Raw genomic sequence first — 20,507 nt, 5'->3', positions numbered from 1 at the left:
TGGACTTTAAGTTATATTACAAAGCTGTAGTCATCAAAACAGTGTAGTATTGGCGCAAAAAAAAGACACATAGATCAATGGAACAGAATAGAAAACCCAGAAATGAACCCACGATTATATGGTCAGTTAATCTTCAATAAAGTGGGAGAGAATACCCAATGGGAAAAAGACAGTCTCTTCAACAAATGTTGTTGGGAAAACTGGATAGCTACATGCAATAGAATGAAAACCACTTTCTTACACAATACACAAAAATAAATTCAAAATGGATTAAAGACCTACACATGAAAGGTGAAATGATAAAGATCCTAGAAGAGAATACAGGGCAGTAATTTCTTTGACATTAGCCATAGCAACTTCTTTCTAGATAGGTTTCCCGAGGCAAGGAAAAGAAAAGCAAAAATAAACTATTAGGACCCCATTAAAATGAAAAGTTTCTGCACAGCCAAAGGAAACAACCGACAAAACTAAATGATAATCTACTGAATGGAATAAGATATTTGAAAATGATATATCTGATAAAGGATTAGTATCCAAAATTTATAAGGGATTTATAAAACTCAACACCCCAAAAATGGATAATTAAAAGAGGGCAAAAGACACAAATAGACATTTTTCCAAAGAAGACATATAGACAGCCAACAGATGCACGAAAATATGCTCAAAATGACTTATTATCAGGGAAATGCAAATCAAAACCATACTGAGATATCACCTCACATCTGTCAGAATGGTTAAAATCAACAACACAAGAAACAATAAGTGTTGGCGAGGATGGGGAGAAAAGGGAATCCTCTTACACTGTGGGTGGAAATGCAAACTGGTGCAGCTACTCTAGAAAACAGTGGTATGGAGGGTCCTCAAAAAGTTAAATATAGAACTACGCTATGATCCAGCAATCACACTACTAGGTATTTACCTAAAGAATACAAAAGCAGTAATTCAAAGGCATACATGCACGCTAATGTTTATAGCAGGATTATGTACAATTGTCAAATTATGGAAACAGCTCAAGTGTCCACTGATTGAGGAATGGATAAAGAGGATGTGTGTGTATGTATATATACATATTTACATATTCATATATATACACAATGGAATAGTAGTCATAAAAAAGAAAGAAATCTTGCCATTTTCAGTGACATGGATGGAGCTAGGCAGATTCATGCAAAGCGAAATATGTCAAAGAAAGACAAATGCCATTTGTCTTTTTGACATATTTGACATATTTGACAAAATATGATTTTACTCATATGTGGAATTTAAGAAACAAAACAAGCAAGGAAAAAAAAAAGGGAGAGAGAGAAGTAAAGCAAGAAACAGGTTCTTAACTATAGAGAACACACTGATGGTTATTACCAGAAGGGAAGTGGATGGGGGGATTGGTTAAATAGGCAATGGGGATGAAGGAGTACACTTGTTATAATGAGTACCAGGTGATGCATGGAAATGTTGAATCACTATATTGTACACCTGAAACTACTATTATACTGTATGTTAATGAACTGGCATTTAAATAAAAGCTTAAATAAATAAAAGCTAAATCAAAGAATTAGTATTATGCTAAAAATAGTTGAATAAATAATTAGTATTATGCTAAAATCAAAGAATTATCAAAGAATTAGTATTATGCTAAAAATAGTTGAATAAATAATGTTAAAAATGTCAAAAAAGTAAATTCCAAGAAACTAAAAGAAGGAAATAATAAAGGGGGGGGAATTATTGAAAAAGAAACCAAATAAACACTTGATAAAAACAAAATATGGTTCTTTGAAGAGATTAATACAATAGACAAACCTTTAGCAAGACTTATCAAACATAAAAGGGAAAAGCAAAAATCAACAAATTTAGGTATAAAAAAGATGAAAAGGGGCATCTGAGTGGCTCAGTGGGTTAAGCCTCTGCCTTCAGCTCAGGTCATGATCTCAGGGTCCTGGGATTGAGCCCTGCATCGGGCTCTCTGCTCAGTGGGAGCCTGCTTCCCCCCACTCTCTGCCTGCCTCTCTGCCTACTTGTAATCTCTCACTCTGTCAAATAAATAAATAAAATCTTTAAAAAAAAAGATGAAAAAACACAAATACAGTGGAGATTTAAAAAAAATTCATGAGCGTATTATGATAGTAATACACACATATAAATACATATGTATTTATGTCCAGATAGTATACATACATATAAATTTTAAATTTATATAAAAATTTATATAAAAAAGGACAAATTTATAGAAAAATGTAACTTCTCAATATTAACTTTTGGAGAAATAGAAAACATGGTTAGATTTATAGCCATTAAATAATCTGAATAAGTAGTTTAAAATCTAATTTCAAAAAATATTGATCCCAGATTGTTTTAGAGATAAGGTCTAATTATCCAGGTGCCTGAGTGCCTCAGTGACATCTGCCTCCCACTCAGGTCATGATCCCAGGGTCCTGGGGTCAAATCCTGCATTGGGCTCTCTGCTCAGTGGGGTTTTCTGCTTCTCCCTCTCCCTCCCCCTTCTGCTTGTGCATGCTCTCTCTCTCTCTCTCAAATAATTTTTTTTTAAAATCTTTAAAAAAAAGATCTAATTATCCTTCAAGGAACACATGAGTTTTTTCCAAATATAATCTAATTCATAGACTTGCAAGAGAGAGCTCCCAATTAATTTTATGAGGAACAGCCTTGATGAACTTAAAGAATAGCATAAGAAGACATTTACAGGATAATTTTACTTATTTCCATAAATACAGATGTACTATATGAAACCTTAGCAAATTGAATTCAGCAAAGTATAACACATGACTAAATAGTATTCAATTCAGGATTAATGATGGTTTAACACTAAAGCAGGTTAAAGAGAAAACTGCATTGCCAATTAGTCAAAATCCTATGACTGATAGCCACTTCGTAATAAAAATAGGTAGTAAACTGAATTAGAAAGGAACTACTTTAAAATGTTGAAGTTATCTACCCATAACCTATAGCAAACTCATATTTAATAGTGACAATTTCAAAGTGTTTTTTGAAGTCTGTTACCTACTATCAGTGCTTCTATTGAACACATTAGTAAAGGTCCTAGTCAACACACTAAGAGAATTAAAGGAAATAAAAAACACAAGGGTTGGAAAGAAATGAGTCATTATTGCAGATAATATGATAGTCTACAGAGAAAATCCAACAAAATTTACAGTCCATCAGAACTAAAAAGAGAGTTCAGCAAAGTTCCTGGAGAAAGAGTAATATGCAAAAATCAGAATTCCTATCCTTCAGCAACAAACAATTAGAAACATGTAAACAAATGTTGTTCAAAATAGCTATTAAAACAATGGAATAAATCAAACCAAAGATTATTAAAACCTTTAAGAGAAATCTTTAAATTTTATTGTAGAACATAGATTAAATATAGGGATGGGTATCCATGCTTATGAAGGGGAAACCTCAATACTACGTATATTAGGGGAGACTGCTTATTGTTATGTCTTGGTTTGAATAGCTCTCTCTGATGTGGCACTATTGTCTCTCTCAGCCCCTCTACTCCTCTACTAGGAGCAGAGGGACTTAATTGAGAAAGTGGGAAAGATTAAACTGAGCATATTTAACTCCTGTCTTGGGAAGGAACATATTTCTACAGAATGCCCTGTCTTCCTCCTGCAGAAGCTCTCCTCCTCTGTAGAGAGAATTCAATTAAGTATTTCCTGTTACTGGGTGATCATGATTGTTATTTCTGGGATCCATTAGCAGGTCTGTTTGGCTTCCTCATGAAGCCAAGCAAAATATTTTCCCCTCTCCATCTGCCACTGTTATATCTGTCAATTTGTTCAGATGTTAGGTGAGTAAAGGTGCTGCTTATTTGATCCTCCAAAACCTCCAACAGGAAAAATAGCAGATTTCTCCCAAAGTTAATTTATATATTCCATGCAATTCTGAATAAAATGTGGAATTTTATGTGACAGCAAGACTGTCACATAACTTCAAAAGCTATTTCCTAAAACTCACAGCAGTTGTAAAGGGCCAAGAACAGCTGAGACAGTGAAGAGGGAAAAAGAGGAAGACGAAGGGAAGGAAATTTAGAGGTGCTTTCTCTGCCAGACCTAAAACTTTAATAATTAACCAGTATAATATTGGTATAGGGATTGACAATAGTCCAATGAATACAATGTAGAACGCTGAAACAGATCCTCTTATATATTTTCACCAGTTGGAAGAGGACAGTAATCAATAAATTGTGCTTGGATAACTGTCTACACATATGGAAATGGATAAATCCCCACATATAAAAATAGATTATATACAACTATAACTAAATTAACTGATTAATTATAAAAGTAACATACTTACTGGATTGCCATAAACTGTAAGCTCTCTGAGAGAAGAGATACCATCAAGTTTTTCCAGTTCTGCCATATCCTATTCAAAAGTTAATCAATAAATTACTATTTGGGTAGATCTAATATTTTTAAATATACACTGTTTTGAAGTAGTCATATGTAAGTGCTGGATTACAGCTAGCTCATGATTGAATTCTCCAAAGTGAGCTTGAGCAACAAATTCCGTATTTTTGATTAAGGACAAATCTATGTACTATTAATTCCAAATGCATGATTGGTAAAGATGATATTCTAACAGGGAAAACAGGCCATATAGCAGCACTTGCAAGAAAAGACTAAATTTCTTCTCTGAAAAGTTATGGTCTAGGGCTAAGATTTTATTTGGTTAATTCTCTAGAGGATTAACCCAGAAGTATGAAAAAGATGATAAATCCAGTCTAAATAATTTTACTTTATTTATTTATTTGAGAGAGAGAGAGACACAAGCAAGAGAAGGAACACAAGCAGGGGGAGTGGGAGAGGAAGAAGCAGACTTCCCGCTGAGCAGGGTGCCGCCCGATGTGGGCCCAGGACCCTGGGATCACGACCTGAGCCCAAAGCAGATGCTTAACGACTGAGCCACCCATGCACTCCGAGTCTAAATAATTTTAAACACAAACTTAACCATAAAGGAATATGTAATATTGAGTGGACTACATCCTGATATATTTTCTGGGAGTATATATAGTTGAAAAACTATTTTTCTAGTTGAATGACTTGTCTTTACTACTGGGTAGTTATTTATTACTACCTATTTAACATGAATGAAAGTTTGCAAATACATTTTAATTTTTGCAAAATTATTTTAAAAAATGCTATTTCTGACAAAATTTAGGTGACAAGCCCAATTTTAGTTTGCTGCTAGTTTATGGTGATAAAATAAAGTTATTGATATGCTCCTATTCTTATTTGGAATGACAAGTAGATATAGTCAGTTCAGCTAGCAACTATAAAAAAACCTTAGACCTATTTGAGACCATTCAGAAGTGGGATTTGATTAAAATGGCTCATCTTTACAATTTGAATCTTAGAGGTGTCATAATGGAGGACTTTAGAAAAGCTTTGATAGTCAATTATCTGTCTTATCTTTATGCATTTGACCCACAGGTGGTTCCTGTCTGTGGAATCAAAGCCTGCTTAGAAAGTATAAAAGTGTGAAAGTCTTTTCTCAATTATTTCCTCAAATTAAACAGAGTTTGGCAGGGTTCACTAGTGAAGTATTTCTAATTAAAATGTTTGTTTCTCATGGGAGATGCTAATATGAGAAACAGTGTTAAATTTGTAGAGGATAATGCAGGTATAAAGAGACATAAAAAATGAGTATGTTTATAATTGGGGAAGAGGACTGATGACTTCCCATTTTTAATATGTTTTTTTCACAATGGAGTGTTGGACTTACTCTGTACTGGCTAAATATGGCAAATTTTCAGGAATTTTGTGAGATGGTGTTTTAACTTGAAATTGGCTATAGTGGAAGAAATTATACCATGGAAATTGGCAAAGGCTATTTATTAGGACTCCCCCCGGCCCCAGAGCAAGCCATTAAACATTAACCAACACACCAATAGTTGTTATCTTTCAAGTCCATTTTCAGGATAAGTGCTTATGGCAATCATGGTAATAGTTAGGCTTAGATTGGGGCCTTTCATTTAGGGCAAGAAATTGCAATGGAGTATTTCCTGGAGTCGTTTCCAGCCTCAGGTGACTACTGAGCTGATTGAAAGTAGACACAGTTGTTTGACGCCAGATAGGGGAATCATTTAGACACAGGAATCAAATAGGACCGTTAAGTTGAATTAAATAACTCACCTTTCAGTTGTGTTTCTGGGATTCTATCTGCAAAGGCAGGACTATAGGCAACAATTTTCCAAATCTACATTATGGGTCATGATGGCTAAGTGAAAAGCTTCACACTGGAATCTGTTATCAAGGATATGCAGTTTATGAAAGATTTTAAAATAGGTTAATGCAGGGCCGCGTATATCTTCATTTGAAGTATTATCTTCCTAATTTTTCTGTGCCTTTTCCCTCTTATTCTAGAGGTCTTTATCAACCCAAGTGTTATAATCTGATTGGCCATTTGTGGAAATTAATGCTGGTGTCAGCCTACCCATATTGCTATGAATCAAGAGAAAAAAAAATCTCTTCCAAAAAGAAAATCTGAATAGAGCTAAGAATTTTGAAGAACATATTATTTTCAGTAAAATTAAACAGAATCTCCAATTCAACTTCTTACTCCTCTCAGTTAATGTTTTCCAGTTAAATGTATGGTTATATTAAGGTACTATAATATTGTTAGAATAAGTTTGATGGTATAATGATCAATCTAAATTCAAGGAAAAATACTATTTCAAGGATAAAAATAAGCCATGGAGGGGTGATCATTAAACAATCAATACCCCTTCATTCCATGATGTATGTATAATTTCCCATGATTTATCATATAGGTTGTCTATTAACTGTATTGAATTTTTATAAAAAATAACCTCAACTAGACATTATCCTACTTAAGTTACTGGGGAGTAAGTTGTTATAACAGTGAATCTACCATTCCTTCTCTTCCTTTAGTGGATAAGAAGGGTAGGGAGGTGGGGCAAGGACACTCGGGATGAGCAAGTTACTTGGTCTAATCTCTTTGTAATTATGATGGCAAATAGCTGTGCTGTCAAATAGACCAATGATACTCACTAGGAAAAAGGTCCTTAATATATGAATTATTTTTAGCAGGATCTCCCTGGTTAAGGAGTGCTTATAGTAAATAAACCTACAACTACAGAATTATCAGACATGGCTCCCTATAAAATATCACATAACCTCAAGTATAAAATGGGAGGCATTTCATAAGTGAAACACTTCCTTGTTATATGAGATCAATCACACAAAATCTCACTTGGAGATCTTATATTTTAATTTAAGCTAGAGAGTATATAGAAAGGACCTGAGAAGCTGCAGGAATGTCCCAGACCCTGTGTATCCTTGAAATTCTAGTAAAACTTGATACTGGGTAAGATCCATGCATGTTAAATCTGATATGACAATCTTTTCCGTCAGCTTAGTTGCTACAACTGGAAAGATTTTCCATAGGATTACAATTTTCCCAGTTTAGATCTCCTCTGGATAAAGATTTGCAAGAATCATTGCCAGTTTGGAAGGCTTTTTTCAGATGAAAGTTGTTTGAATCTTGATAAATTAGTTGTATGCTATTTTTCTCTGTATGTCTGTTTCCTAGTTGCTGTGTAGGACAATGCTCATGATGTCCTTCTAGCCTTAAACAGGCTTTTATATCACTCCAGAAGGGACTTCCTGAACTCTAGCAAGTAGAGCCACAAATATTGATTGCATAATCAATTGTGATTGCATAGTTATATAATCAATATTGATTGCTAGTTATATTCTGATACAAATGTGGACAAGATATAATTGGTTCCTGCTCTTGGGTGGAAGTCCACATTTTATTTTGTCTTTGAGATTGTCTTAGAGGTGTGGAGAGAAGTAGTGAAATTGGTAAGAGGAGGGCTAACAGATCATCATTAAAACACTGAGAGAAGTGTTAGGGTTGTGTAAGGTTATATATACCTTCAATCCTCTTATCTGCAAACTATGTCAGGAGAGAGTTTGGGCAGGCCCAGTTGGGACAGTGCCTAAAGGAAATAGGTTGAATTCTGAGCAGGTAAAACTAAAGTAAGGGAAGCCCTGAGTGGGTAGAGTTGGAATATTAAAGCCAAGTCAAGGTCCATTATCAAGAACTGATTCGGGGGGCCCGGGTGGCTCAGTGGGTTAAGCCTCTGCCTTCAGCTCAGGTCATGATCTCAGGGTCCTGGGATTGAGCCCTGCATCGAGCTCTCTGTTTGGTAGGAAGTCTGCTTCCCCTTCTCTCTCTCCCTGCCTCTATGCCTACTTGTGATCTCCCACTCTCTGTCAAATAAATAAATAAAATCTTAAAAAAAAAAAAAAAGAACCGATTCAAATGTTAGGCAGACCAAGGACAAATGCCAAGTTTAAAGAGCCAGAGGAGGGGTGCCTGGGTGGCTCAGTGGGTTAAACCTCTGCTTTTGGCTCAGGTCATGATCTCAGGGTCCTGGGATCGAGCCTCGCATCGGGCTCTCTGCTCAGCAGGGAGCCTGCTTCCTCCTCTCTCTCTGCCTGCCTCTCTGCCTGCTTGTGATCTCTGTCAAATAAATAAATAAAATCTTAAAAAAAATAAACTTAAAAAAAAAAAGAGCCAGAGGAAATCTGGGAATGAGATACAGAAATATCTTGGGCATAAACAATGAGATTGGTACACTGAAAAGAAATTTTAAAACATTAAAAAATAAAAATAAAATAAAAAAAAAGAAATATCTTGGGCCGAGAACAGTCCAGAACAAGAGAGATCTCTTAGAGAAGACTGCTGAGAAGAGCTTAGAACATTTAGTGCTAACTTTTTTTTTAGCAGGTGGATCCATGTGGGTTGGTTGGTTTAAAAAGTCTAGAACACAGTGGACATCTTTGCATCACAGACTATTTATATGCTCCTGCTTCACAGAGTATTCACATGGCATATAAATAAGTTAACATGCTAGCAAAGTTTTCATTGGTGTGTTTGGAACCTTTATGTTCAGAGGAGTTAAATCTTATAAATCTCATAACAAACAAAATAATGTTACCTGGATTTTATTATATCCTAGGAAGAGTTTCTCTAGTTTTACCAAAGGTTGTAATTTGCTCAGCTCTCGTAGTCTATTTTCCTCCAGGTGAAGTGCCAACAGAGAGCTTGGTTTGGCAAAGGCACTATCATTAAATGCTCTGATGCGGTTATGGTCCACTACCAATTCCTGAAGGACTGCTAAATTGTCAAGCCCTTCAATTTGACTGATTTCATTCCCTGGAGAAACACAAGTCATGATAGGTCAGGTGAGCCCAAATCTTCTGAATAAAAGGTTACCTATCTTACTGAAATATTTTTTATAAAATGATTTTTAAATAGTAAGATATTAAAAAGAACATATTTTCAAGGAGAAATAGAAATGTATTTATAGGAAGGTACCCTCATCATCAAATAATATTTGGTGAAATTCTCCTTTATGTTTGAAAGACCAAGATGTGATGTATACAATGTATGTAATTGATCCAATCTATCAGTTCAGTAATGGAGGGCTAAAATAGTTGATACTGACATGAAAGTGCTGCAGAAGATATACTTTCCGAGTATATTTGATTATTTTAATAGGTATTTAAATAGGTACATTTAAATATTTATTAATATAAATGAATTGTTTTAAGTTGGAAGAATATACCTTAATTGTGCTATTATTTCTTTCTCAACGTATTTTTGCACAATCACATTAAAAAATTAAAAATGAACTAAGCATTCATTACATTCTTTGAAATCTCAATCCTTTCTTTATAACGTATGATTTCTCTCTACTGTAGCAATCAATAGCTTTGTAAGTATTTTTTTTCCCATTTTATTTATTTTTTCAGCGTAACAGTATTCATTCTTTTTGCACAACACCCAGTGCTCCATGCAAAACGTGCCCTCTCCATTACCCACCACCTGTTCCCCCAACCTCCCACCCCTGACCCTTCAAAACCCTCAGGTTGCCCCAACCTCCCACCCCTGACCCTTCAAAACCCTCAGGTTGTTTTTCAGAGTCCATAGTCTCTTATGGTTCGCCTCCCCTCCCCAATGTCCATAGCCCGCTCCCCCTCTCCCAATCCCACCTCCCCCCAGCAACCCCTAGTTTGTTTTGTGAGATTAAGAGTCATTTATGGTTTGTCTCCCTCCCAATCCCATCTTGTTTCATTTATTCTTCTCCTATCCCCTACCCCCCCATGTTGCTTCTCCATGTCCTCATATCAGGGAGATCAGATGATAGTTGTCTTTCTCCGATTGACTTATTTCACTAAGCATGATACGCTCTAGTTCCATCCACGTCGTCGCAAATGGCATGATTTCATTTCTTTTGATGGCTGCATAGTATTCCATTGTGTATTAATGATAATGATAATTAATAAGAAGAGGACCCTTGAATTGGCAAAATACTTTATATGTGTTTTCTACTAGAGTCTCAAAATAGGACAGAGAAAATATTATCATTTTTAATAATCAGAAAACTGAGGTAACTTAAGTTACTTGCACAAAGATATAAAAGTGGCAAAACCAGGCCTATCCTAGACCTTTACATTTTAAGCTTAGTGTTGCTTCTACTATACCATACTGTATTTCATTGACTATTCATCCTTCTTGTTATGGGCTGAATTGTGATCGCCCCCATACCCCCAATTCATATTTTGAAGTCTTAAACTCCTAGTACCTCAGAATGTGGCTGTATTTGGGGACAGGGTCTATAAAGAGGTAGCTATGTTTAACTGAGGTCTTTGGGGGTGAGCTCTAATCCAATATGACTGGTGTCCTTATAAGAAGATATTAGGACACAGGTAACGTGTAGAGGGAAGATCATCTGAAGACACAGAGGCCATATAATAAACCACAAAGAGAGGGTCTCAGAACCAACCTTGCTGACATCTTGATCTTGGCCTTCTAGTCTCTAGAACTGTGAGGAAATACATATGTTGTCTGAGCCATCCAACTGGTGGTACTTTGTTATGGCAGCCCTAGCAAACTAATATATGACTGAATGTGCGATCCTGTGATCTTGAAATTCGTCTCCTTGAAATGTAACATATTTCATCGAATTTAAGACTACAACAATTGTTAAGCTATGTCAGTATTCTATGTATACTAAGAAAGAAAAACAATTGGTTAGGTAAACTATGACATGCTATCAATTAATACATAGCCAGATTTCAGGTATGTTTAAAAAAATAAGCAGCTGATATCTCAGAATTGGTAAACTGTAGTAAATTTAACTTATTTTGTTCTATTCTTACAGAGAAGTTTAAACATCACAACCTCCAATAAAGTTGCTTACAGAAATAAATCACGGACTTTGAAACTTTACCAGTGCCTTGCTTATAAATGAAAAGAGTTTTTTCAAGTCAGACTGAGAAAAGTGTCTCAGTTATGTTAATATATTACTTTCATGAAATTATGTGCTTAGACTATCACTTTCAATATTTTAAAGCCAGTGGCATAAAAATTGTACATAATAGTTTCAAGTGCTGAATATTGTCTGCCATAGCATATTTTTGGCCACTAGTCATTTAAGAATGTTCATTAAACTTATTATTTATTTATTATAAATTTATATTACTTCTTATATTTAAGAAAGAAAACTCCAAAACAACTATGTTAAATGTGATTTCAGGACTCTTACATCTTTCTTCCTTCCTTCCCCTCTTCCTTTCTTTCAGATTTTGTTTATTTGACAGAGAAAGAGAGAGCACTCTAGCATGGGGAGCAGGAGAGGAAGAAGCAGGCTCCCCATATGGGCAGGGAGCCCCATATGGGGCTTGATCCCAGGACCCTGGGATCATGACCTAAGCCCAAGGCAGATGCTTAACTGACTGAGCCAACCAGTCACCCCCTACATTTCTTTAACTACAAGCGTTTACCATTGTTTGAAAAACTCTCACTGACTTAACTAAAGAGTTAAATTCTAGATAAATTTGACCACTAACTCTTAAGACTCTAACTTGTCCCTACAGCCTCACTCTGCCCTTCCCCAAAGCTCCCACTTTCCCCCATCTTCTTGCTAATATAACACAGCAGATGAAATGTAGTTTCGTAAGCTCTCTTTCCTGGACCCTGGCGTGGCCTCATCACTGCTTACGTTTATCTACTTTCCTATAGCTTTTGCCTTCTTGCCCCTTTAGATCTCAGAATTGTTTCTTCCTGTTTAGTCTTTAACCTAACTGACCTATTTAGAAACCTCCAAATATGTTCATAACCTAGCCACGTTCTGACTTCTTACCTTCTTTTTTAGGGACAAGCGCCTTCAGTGTGCAACCTCTGTCTGCTGCCTTTACTACCTATCCAACCACTTCCCTCTACATTGTTTTCACTTTGAGTTTTTGTCTTCCCACATTTCCAAACCTGATCCTCTGACAGTTACCATAGGTGGTCGAGTTTTCTTGAAAAAAAAATCCAACATTTTTTTAAATGTCTCATTCTTCCCATCATTTGGGTGGCTCCACTGGTTAAGCATCTTCCTTGGCTAGGTCATGATCCCGGGGTCCTGGGATCCAACCCCACCTTGGGCCCCCTGCTCAGTGGGGAGCCTGCTTCTCCCTCTCCCTCTGCTGTCCCCCCACCCCTGCTTGTGTGCGCGTTCTCTCTCCCACTGTCAAATAAGTAAATAAAATCCTTAAGGACAAAATTAAATGCAGTTTAGAGTCACCTTTTACTCACCCTTCCCACTGACACCACTCTAGCCCAGACCCTTTCTGTCATTTGTTGTATAAAAAATGCATGTGCTTTGAAGTCACACAGAGCTGTGTTTGACTCTGCACCATACCATTCACTGGTGCAAACTTGGGCATATTATTTACCGCTACTGCGATTTAATTTCTTTTTTTGTAAAATGCGTATAAAATTATTTAACATGTTGAGTTTCTATGAAGGTTGAATGAGATCATTTTTGTAGACAAATACTTGCCAAATGACTCAATAAATGATAGTTATAATTGTCAGAGTCAACTGCCTCATTCCCTGCATGAGATAGCTCCATTCTGATTTGCCACACTAGCCATGGCAAGAGAACACACCCCCCCCCCTTTTATGTTATTATATTTAAATAGACTGTCCAGGGCAAGCTTGTCTGCTTTTTTGGTATGTCACATATCTTTTAAAAGATCTGCAATTGTTGTGCTTAATTTCTTATTCTTTTAAGGCTTAATCTCTTGTGTTTTTGAGGCAACTCATAGCACATTTGATAGGCAAAAAGATGCATTAAATTTTTAAAAAATATGATCTAGAAAAGCCAGTCTTTCAGAAAAAAGTTATCATACTCAAATCAACTATACAAATATCTCCCCATATGTCTCAATGATGGGTCTTCTAACCTTTCTTCTATGTCATTAAATAATTATTGTTAGACTAATATTCCAAACTGTTTTTTCCCCTTCCACTTTTCTGAAGATTTACAATTCCTACCCATTTTCAATTGCAAAATGAGCATTCTACATCAAACCGATCATGTGTAGAGGCTCTATAACTCTCTCAGAAACGTGCATACTCTATTTTTATCAGATTGGTCCCTTTTAAAATGTTGGCCAACAGACATCACAGTCATACTCTTCTGACTCTTTTCCTCCCCACTACTTGCAAAACTCTTGGGGTCATGCTCACCCTCAATCTAAATTTTATCAATCATTCAAAAAGTCCTCTAGTGTTTCAATTTCTTGTCTCTCTAAACTTCTATTGTACTTAAGTTAGTAACAAATAGTTACTCAGAACTAATTTGTCTTTTTTTCAATATTATCTTCACAGGTAGATCTTAAACTACTTTAGAGCAAGGTTCTCAACTATATGTAATTACAATAATATAGAGTTTCTGTGTATTTCTTAGTACTTAGCCCAATTCTGGGTTTCATAAGTACTTGTGAATTACTGACTTTCTACCTTCTACTGGCTTTTTAAGTTAACATAATGTAAAGTAAATTATGATATAATACCATATATAATCCCAGACCACTGCATTTTCTAGGGCTAGAAATACAATATTCTGTAGCCCTCGAATATCGCATTTATATTATCTATGTAAATAACCCAAGAATTTACATTATTTATGTAAATAACCCATTTGTGATTACTAAAATATTTTTATCAATCTGTTTTAAATAAATGTTAATGCTGATACTTGCTTATTAAAATAGTATTATCAAATCAACTTTTAATAATAAAGACAATCAGAGAAAGACAATTATCATATGATCTCTCTGATATGAGGAATTTGGGAGGCAGGGTGGGGGGTTTGGTGGGTAGGGAAGGGAAAAATGAAACAAGCATCCATAAGGAGACAAACCATAAGAGACTCTTACTCTCACAAAACAAACTGAGGATTGCTGGGGGGAGGGGAGCATGGAGAGGGTGGTTGAGTTATGGACATTGGGGAGGGTTTGTGATATGGTGAGTGCAGCGAAATGTGTAAGCCTGATGATTCACAGACATGTACCGCTGGGGCAAATAATACAGTATATGTTTAAAAAAATAATTAATAAAAAATTGTCAAAAAAATAATAATAAAGTCTTACACATTGACAGTGTTGTTACTCACCCTGTAGAAAGAGGAATTTTAAATTTCTTAGTCTGTTAAGCTGTAGCTGAATTAAATTACAAATTCCATTGTAGCCCAAATGAAGCACTTCTAAACTGTGCATTATTGGAGGCAAATTTTCACTGCTCATTGTATCTCTGAAATACACACATAAGTTCGAGCCCATAAATTTAATTTCAAATGAGCTGTATCATAAAAAGTCTGATTATTTACTTACTACAAGTTGAAGTTTAAAAAAATAATTTACCAGTAAACCAGAATTTAACTATAATATTATCTTTTTTGTATTTTATATATAATAATAACTTTTTAGTCTTTAAAAACATTTTTATGTGGTAAAGAACAAAGCACAGAAAGAGTTGTTTGAAATGAAAGGCAAGTGCCAGCACAATCATTCTAGAAAAAGAAAAAAAGATGCATCCAGATTGGAAAAGAATGAGTAAAATGGTCTTTATTTTCGGATGACATTACTTTGTATTTAAAAAAATCTTAAGGAATTCACCAAAAAACTATTACTTCACTAATAAATGAGTTCAGCAAGATTAATATATAAAAATTAGCTTGATGTCTCCACACCATCAATAAACTGAGAATGAAATTAAAAAATCTACTCAATAGTATAAAAAAGAACAAAATGCTTGAGAAAAATTAACAAAAGTAGTGTAAAATATATACACAGAAAACTATAAAACACTGCTGAGATAAATTAATGATTATGTAAGTGGAGAAATGATTATGTAAGTTAATGGATTAGAAGATTCAGTATTAATAAAATAGCAGTTCTCCCCAAATTGATCAATTGATTCAATGCAGTCTCCATCCAAAGCCCAGCAGGATTCCCCCCACAACCAAAAAATTTCCTTGCTTATAAAGGAAATGTAAAGAACTTAAAATGTTCAAAATAATCATTAAAAAGAAAAAAAGTTGGGAGGTGTATAATCTCTGATTTTAAAACTTTTAAGCGGCAGTAATCACTGGTACTGGCAAAAGGGTAGACAGATCAATAGAATATAATTAAGAGTCCAGGAGTAAAGTTTTACATTTGTGATCAATTGATTTTCCATAAAGGTACCAAGGCAATTCAACAGGGAAAAGGATAGGATGCTGGGACAAATAGATATGCACATGCAAAAAAAAAGAATTTAGAGCTAACATTTTACCTCATAATATACACAGAAATTAACTCAGAATGGATCTTAAGCCTAAATGTAAGAGAAAAAACATAAAACTTTTTGAATAAAACATGAGAAAATCGTTGTGACGTTAGGTTAGGCAAAGAGTTGTTAGGTAGAACACCAGTCACAATCTGTAAGAGAAAAAGTTGATAAATTAAACTTAATAAAAATTAAAATTCCTTTAAATGACAGCATTTAAGAAAATGAAAAGATAAGTCATTGAGAGAAAATGCTTATAAATCATGAGATGCCACTTCAAATCCTCTAGAATGGTTGTAATAAAAAAATATAAACAGTAAGTATTGATGAGGATGGGGAGAAATTAGAATCCTCATAAACTCTTACTAGTAATGTAGTATGGTACAACCACTTTGAAAAACAGTTTGGCAGTTTCTTAAAAAGTTAAACATGAAAATACCAGAAGACCCCGAATTTCACTCCTAGGTTTCTACCCAACAGAAATGAAAACATAAGTGCTTGCAAATACATCTACACAAATGTTTATAGCAGCATTTTTAATTCTAGCCCCAAGGTGGAAGCAATCCAAATGTCCATCAGCTGGTGAATGGATAAATGTGAATGTGGCACATCCATCCAACAGAGTATGAACATATTCAGCAATAGAAAGGAATGAATCACTAACAGATGCTGTAACATAGATGAACCTCAGAAACGTTATGTCAAATGTAAGAAGTCAGATACAAAAGACCACATATTATATGATTCTGTTTATAGGAAATGTATAGAAAACACAACTCCGTGGAAAGGGGATTAGTGGTTTCTTGGAGCTAGAACTGGGAAAGGGAACTGACCACAAATGGACATGACAGATCTTTTTAGTGTGTGACAGAAATGTTCTAAAAGTGTATTGTGGTAATAGATGTACAGCTATAAATTTGGGGAAAAGTATATACCTAAAATGAGTAAATATGGTATGTAAACTATACTTCAGTAAAGCTGTTGCAAAATATGAATAATCCCAATGTAAAGGATATTATAAATGAAAGATAGCAGCTTTAATCAAACTAGCCTTAAACTAGAAACAACCCAAATGCTCATCAACAATAAGTAGATAAACAATTTGTCACATAATCTATAATGGTATACTACTCAACAGTAAAATGAAATGAATTACTGACACTTGTAACAACATAGATGACTCTCAAAAAAATTATGCTGAATGAAAGAAGCCAGAGACAAAAGACTCCTTACTATATGATTGCAATAATAAGAAATTCTAGAACAAGACAAAATGACAGCAATAGAAACCAACTCAGTGGTTGTTTCTAGGGGTCAGGATGTGGGGGAGGGGACTGCAAAAGATTTAAGGTAGGTTTTTGGGGTGGAAATGGTTTGTACCTTGATTGTAGTAATGGTTATATGACTGAATACATTTGTCAGAATTCATTAAACTGTACACTTACAATTGACAAATTTTATTGTACATAAATTATACTTTGGGAAAGGTGGATGAAAACACAACTCTTCCCTGGGATAAAAGTATTCTGTGTTAGAGATAATGTATATCTCTTTGTGTTCTACCAAAAATGTTGGAAGGTGGGAGGTATGTCCTCATCTTCTTTATAAAGTCTTTTCCATTGGTGCTGGGGCATTAAATAACCAGATAAATAATTTAGGAACACAAACAAAATAAATGTTAAAAGAAAACTAAGTCCATGCTACTGGGTAAAGAGTTCTTTTGTGGGGTGATGAAAACACTTTAGAATTAGATGGTCATGGGATAACTTTGTGTGTCTCCTAAAATAATCACTGAATCATACATACAGGGTGAGATTATTCTATATGAATTGCATCTTAATTAAAAAAGTTAAACATACAAGATCTTCTCGTTTTCTTTTTCTTTTTTTTTACAACATGGGTATGAAATGGAGGAAGCGGGAAAAACAATGACAAAGGACTATTTTGGGTATCTTTTCATTTGTGACATTTATTTTTGGATGTAGCTATTAAATAAGTATGAAAGTAAGAGAAATGTATATTACTGCTATCACTAATGCAACTAACTGCTTTTTAAACTCCTAATCAAATTTTTTTGTAATTGTGAAAAAAAGAATAGTAACCTGCTTATTTTTGAAGTTCCTTGTTGTCCGTAGCCACTTGAAGGCACTTTCTGGTAGAGTAGCTGTCTGTTGGTCAAGTGAGTCTGAGGTTTTACTCTGGGCATGATGGATTCAATATGATTATAATTGAGGCATAAGACCTATAGAAAGAACACCTTATTCATCAGACATTCAAATATGAAAACTGCTGTATATATATTTTTGGTTTGAGATTGATCAACATCCTAAAAACTGTTAAGATGGTATAGATAAAACTTGATCTATACAACATACTTTAATAATATATCAATGTTAAAATGACATAAATTTTTATATCCCAAAAGGTTTGGACTTAGGCTTTGAATGTGTTTTTTATAATCTGACTTGCTGGGAAATGACAAGATTCCAAACAAAATAATGGAGACCCTAGAAAGCTGCTCAACATTCTCAATCTACTTTCCTAACTTCTTCAAGCCTGATATGAATGAAATAACTGTTTAGTTGGACAGATCACCACTTGCCTCTGTTTAAAAGGCCTTTGAAGATAGCTCAGCCAAAGGTATAGGACAGGAGGCACAAAGGCTGCTTTGAGAACCTCAGTATCCCTCAATTTCATTCCATACCCACCTCACTATAGAGGCACACTTTCCATCCCACCACCTTATTGCAAAGAGTTACTGCTTACAAGACAATCATATAAAACTGAGTAATCCAAAAAATAATTTTGGAAAGTAATACTGTTTCTTGCTTGGTGAAAAAAAAATTTTAGGAAGGTTTTAAAAATCTATTTAAATCTCATTGATTTTGATTTATGTTTCTCTTCTTTCATAACATAAAAATACATTTTAATCCAAAATAAAGAAGATTACAACTTGCATTAAAAACCTTGAAAAAAATCTGTGAATGACTCACCTTCACATTAGGCAGATAGATTAATCCACTGAATGAGGTAAGATTATTGTTTTGTAGATTCACATTACATACATTTCTAAATTGGTCAACTGGAATCAAATCCACAGTTCTGAATTTAGATAAACACAGTCATAATTTTAATAGGAGAATTATGTAGGTGAATCATTCATGTACAATCCCAAAAACATTTTGAAAATAATTCATCTGAATTGCCTTAATGTAAAATGTATGGGTCAAATAATTGGATAAATATGTTTTCGTTGGACACATAGGTAAGAAAATGACATAGAATTTGATTGCTTTAAAAATGTCCATTACCACATAAACATAGCACTATCATAAAAGAAACTTTTAAAACAAACATCTCCAATTTCTTTATAAGGTTACATATGTGTTCATGAATTTGATATTGTAAATCACAAGATTTTTCAGGTTATATGCTTCAGAGAACATATGTGAAACATATTATTTCTGAAATACCAGGAAGAGGTTAGGGATGGGAAAGGTAAGAGGAAAGAAGGCAGGTGAGGTCTTTGAAAAAAGAGTTTTCTATGCAATCTCCTGAAATTTTTATGGCATTCCACCTTGTAAGGATGCTTTGATAGTTAAAAAATGCTTGATTCCTAGTCCAGAGCTTTACAACTGTTCCACCTTCCTTTGTGCCATGATAGAAAAGAGTAAAAAGCTAAATTACCTTGCCTTAACCACTTCTTTAAACAAATCCTAAACCCTGTAGTTATCCTTATGACATACTTTTATCCATTAATAAGTCATTCGTTCAATGTATTTGATTAGTTATTTCCAAGTACAGACAATGTGTTTGGAAAGGCTACAACAAATATGAAAACAAACCATCCCTGCCCTCATGAAATGAGATCCATAAAAATTAAAATAAAAAAGGAAAGTAGGGGCACCTGGGTGGCTCAGTGGGTTAGGCCTCTGCCTTCAGCTCAGGTCATGATCTCGGGGTCCTGGGATCGAGCCCCACATGGGGCTCTCTGTTCACCAGGGAGCCTACTTCCTCCTGTCTCTCTGCCTGCCTCTCTGCCTACTTGTGATCTCTCTCTCTCTCTGTCAAATAAATAAATAAAATCTTTAAAAAAAAAAAGGAAAGTAGATATAATATAGTTAGATGTAGTGGCATTTTAGGGAAAGAAAAACTGATCTGGGGAAGTCAGGAGTCACTTTACAGTGGAGAAAGACCTTAGAATGACCCTTGGAGAATTTATAGGCACTTGTCAGGCAAATTAGAAAGAGAGTTCAGGTAGTGGAACAAGTACAAGCAAGGTAGAAACAGAATCACAGCACCTTATGATAGTTAAGGAACTAGAATATTCTAGAACTTCTGGAGTATAAAGAGTAATGGTCAGTAAAGGTAAGGATTACAGGAAATAAAAATAAGTAACTAAAGAGTCCAACCCTAACCCTAACCCTAACCCATACAAAGGAATTTTACATTTTATTCTGTAGACAGTGGAAAGCCACTGAACAAGGTTGAGAAGGGAAGTGATCTGATAAAACTTGCATCTTAGAAGACAGTATGGATAATAAATGGATTTGCAGGGAAGGTTATGAAACACACAAAAAACAAAACTATCACCAAGAGAGTTTCTAAAATACTTCATTTCCCAATGTAGGCCAGTGGTAGTGACTGTGGAAATAAGAGGGGAATATGAGATATACTTAACAATATGGACTCTAGAATGTGGTGATCAATTACAAGTGGAGGACAAAGTAGAGAGAAATGACCCTTAGATTTTTGGGTTGGGCAACAACAGCAGGTGGATATTGTCTTCTCCATGCTATATCTAAAGAGCAACTGAATATTCAAGTAAAGAGCTCAGGTTTGGGCTA

The 20,507-nt window shown here is 34.8% G+C and overlaps 1 protein-coding gene across 1 annotated transcript in view; it reads right to left on the bottom strand.

Moving 5' to 3' along the window:
- The window catches only part of LRRC9 (leucine rich repeat containing 9), a 109,599-nt gene that overhangs the window by 12,764 nt on the left and 76,328 nt on the right, over positions 1 to 20,507 (bottom strand). The window contains exons 25-29 of the mRNA XM_046007218.1: positions 18,654 to 18,762; positions 17,763 to 17,902; positions 14,507 to 14,643; positions 8,993 to 9,210; positions 4,318 to 4,386 (exon numbers count right to left, since the gene is read on the bottom strand). Of these exons, the coding sequence (XP_045863174.1) occupies positions 4,318 to 4,386; positions 8,993 to 9,210; positions 14,507 to 14,643; positions 17,763 to 17,902; positions 18,654 to 18,762 (673 nt within the window). The remainder of the gene's footprint in view (positions 1 to 4,317; positions 4,387 to 8,992; positions 9,211 to 14,506; positions 14,644 to 17,762; positions 17,903 to 18,653; positions 18,763 to 20,507) is intronic.

This window comes from Meles meles, chromosome 6 (assembly GCF_922984935.1).
Source record: "Meles meles chromosome 6, mMelMel3.1 paternal haplotype, whole genome shotgun sequence".
Taxonomy (NCBI): domain Eukaryota; kingdom Metazoa; phylum Chordata; class Mammalia; order Carnivora; family Mustelidae; genus Meles; species Meles meles.
Note: the sequence above shows the minus strand (reverse complement) of the source record. Positions and strands in the feature narration are given on the sequence as shown.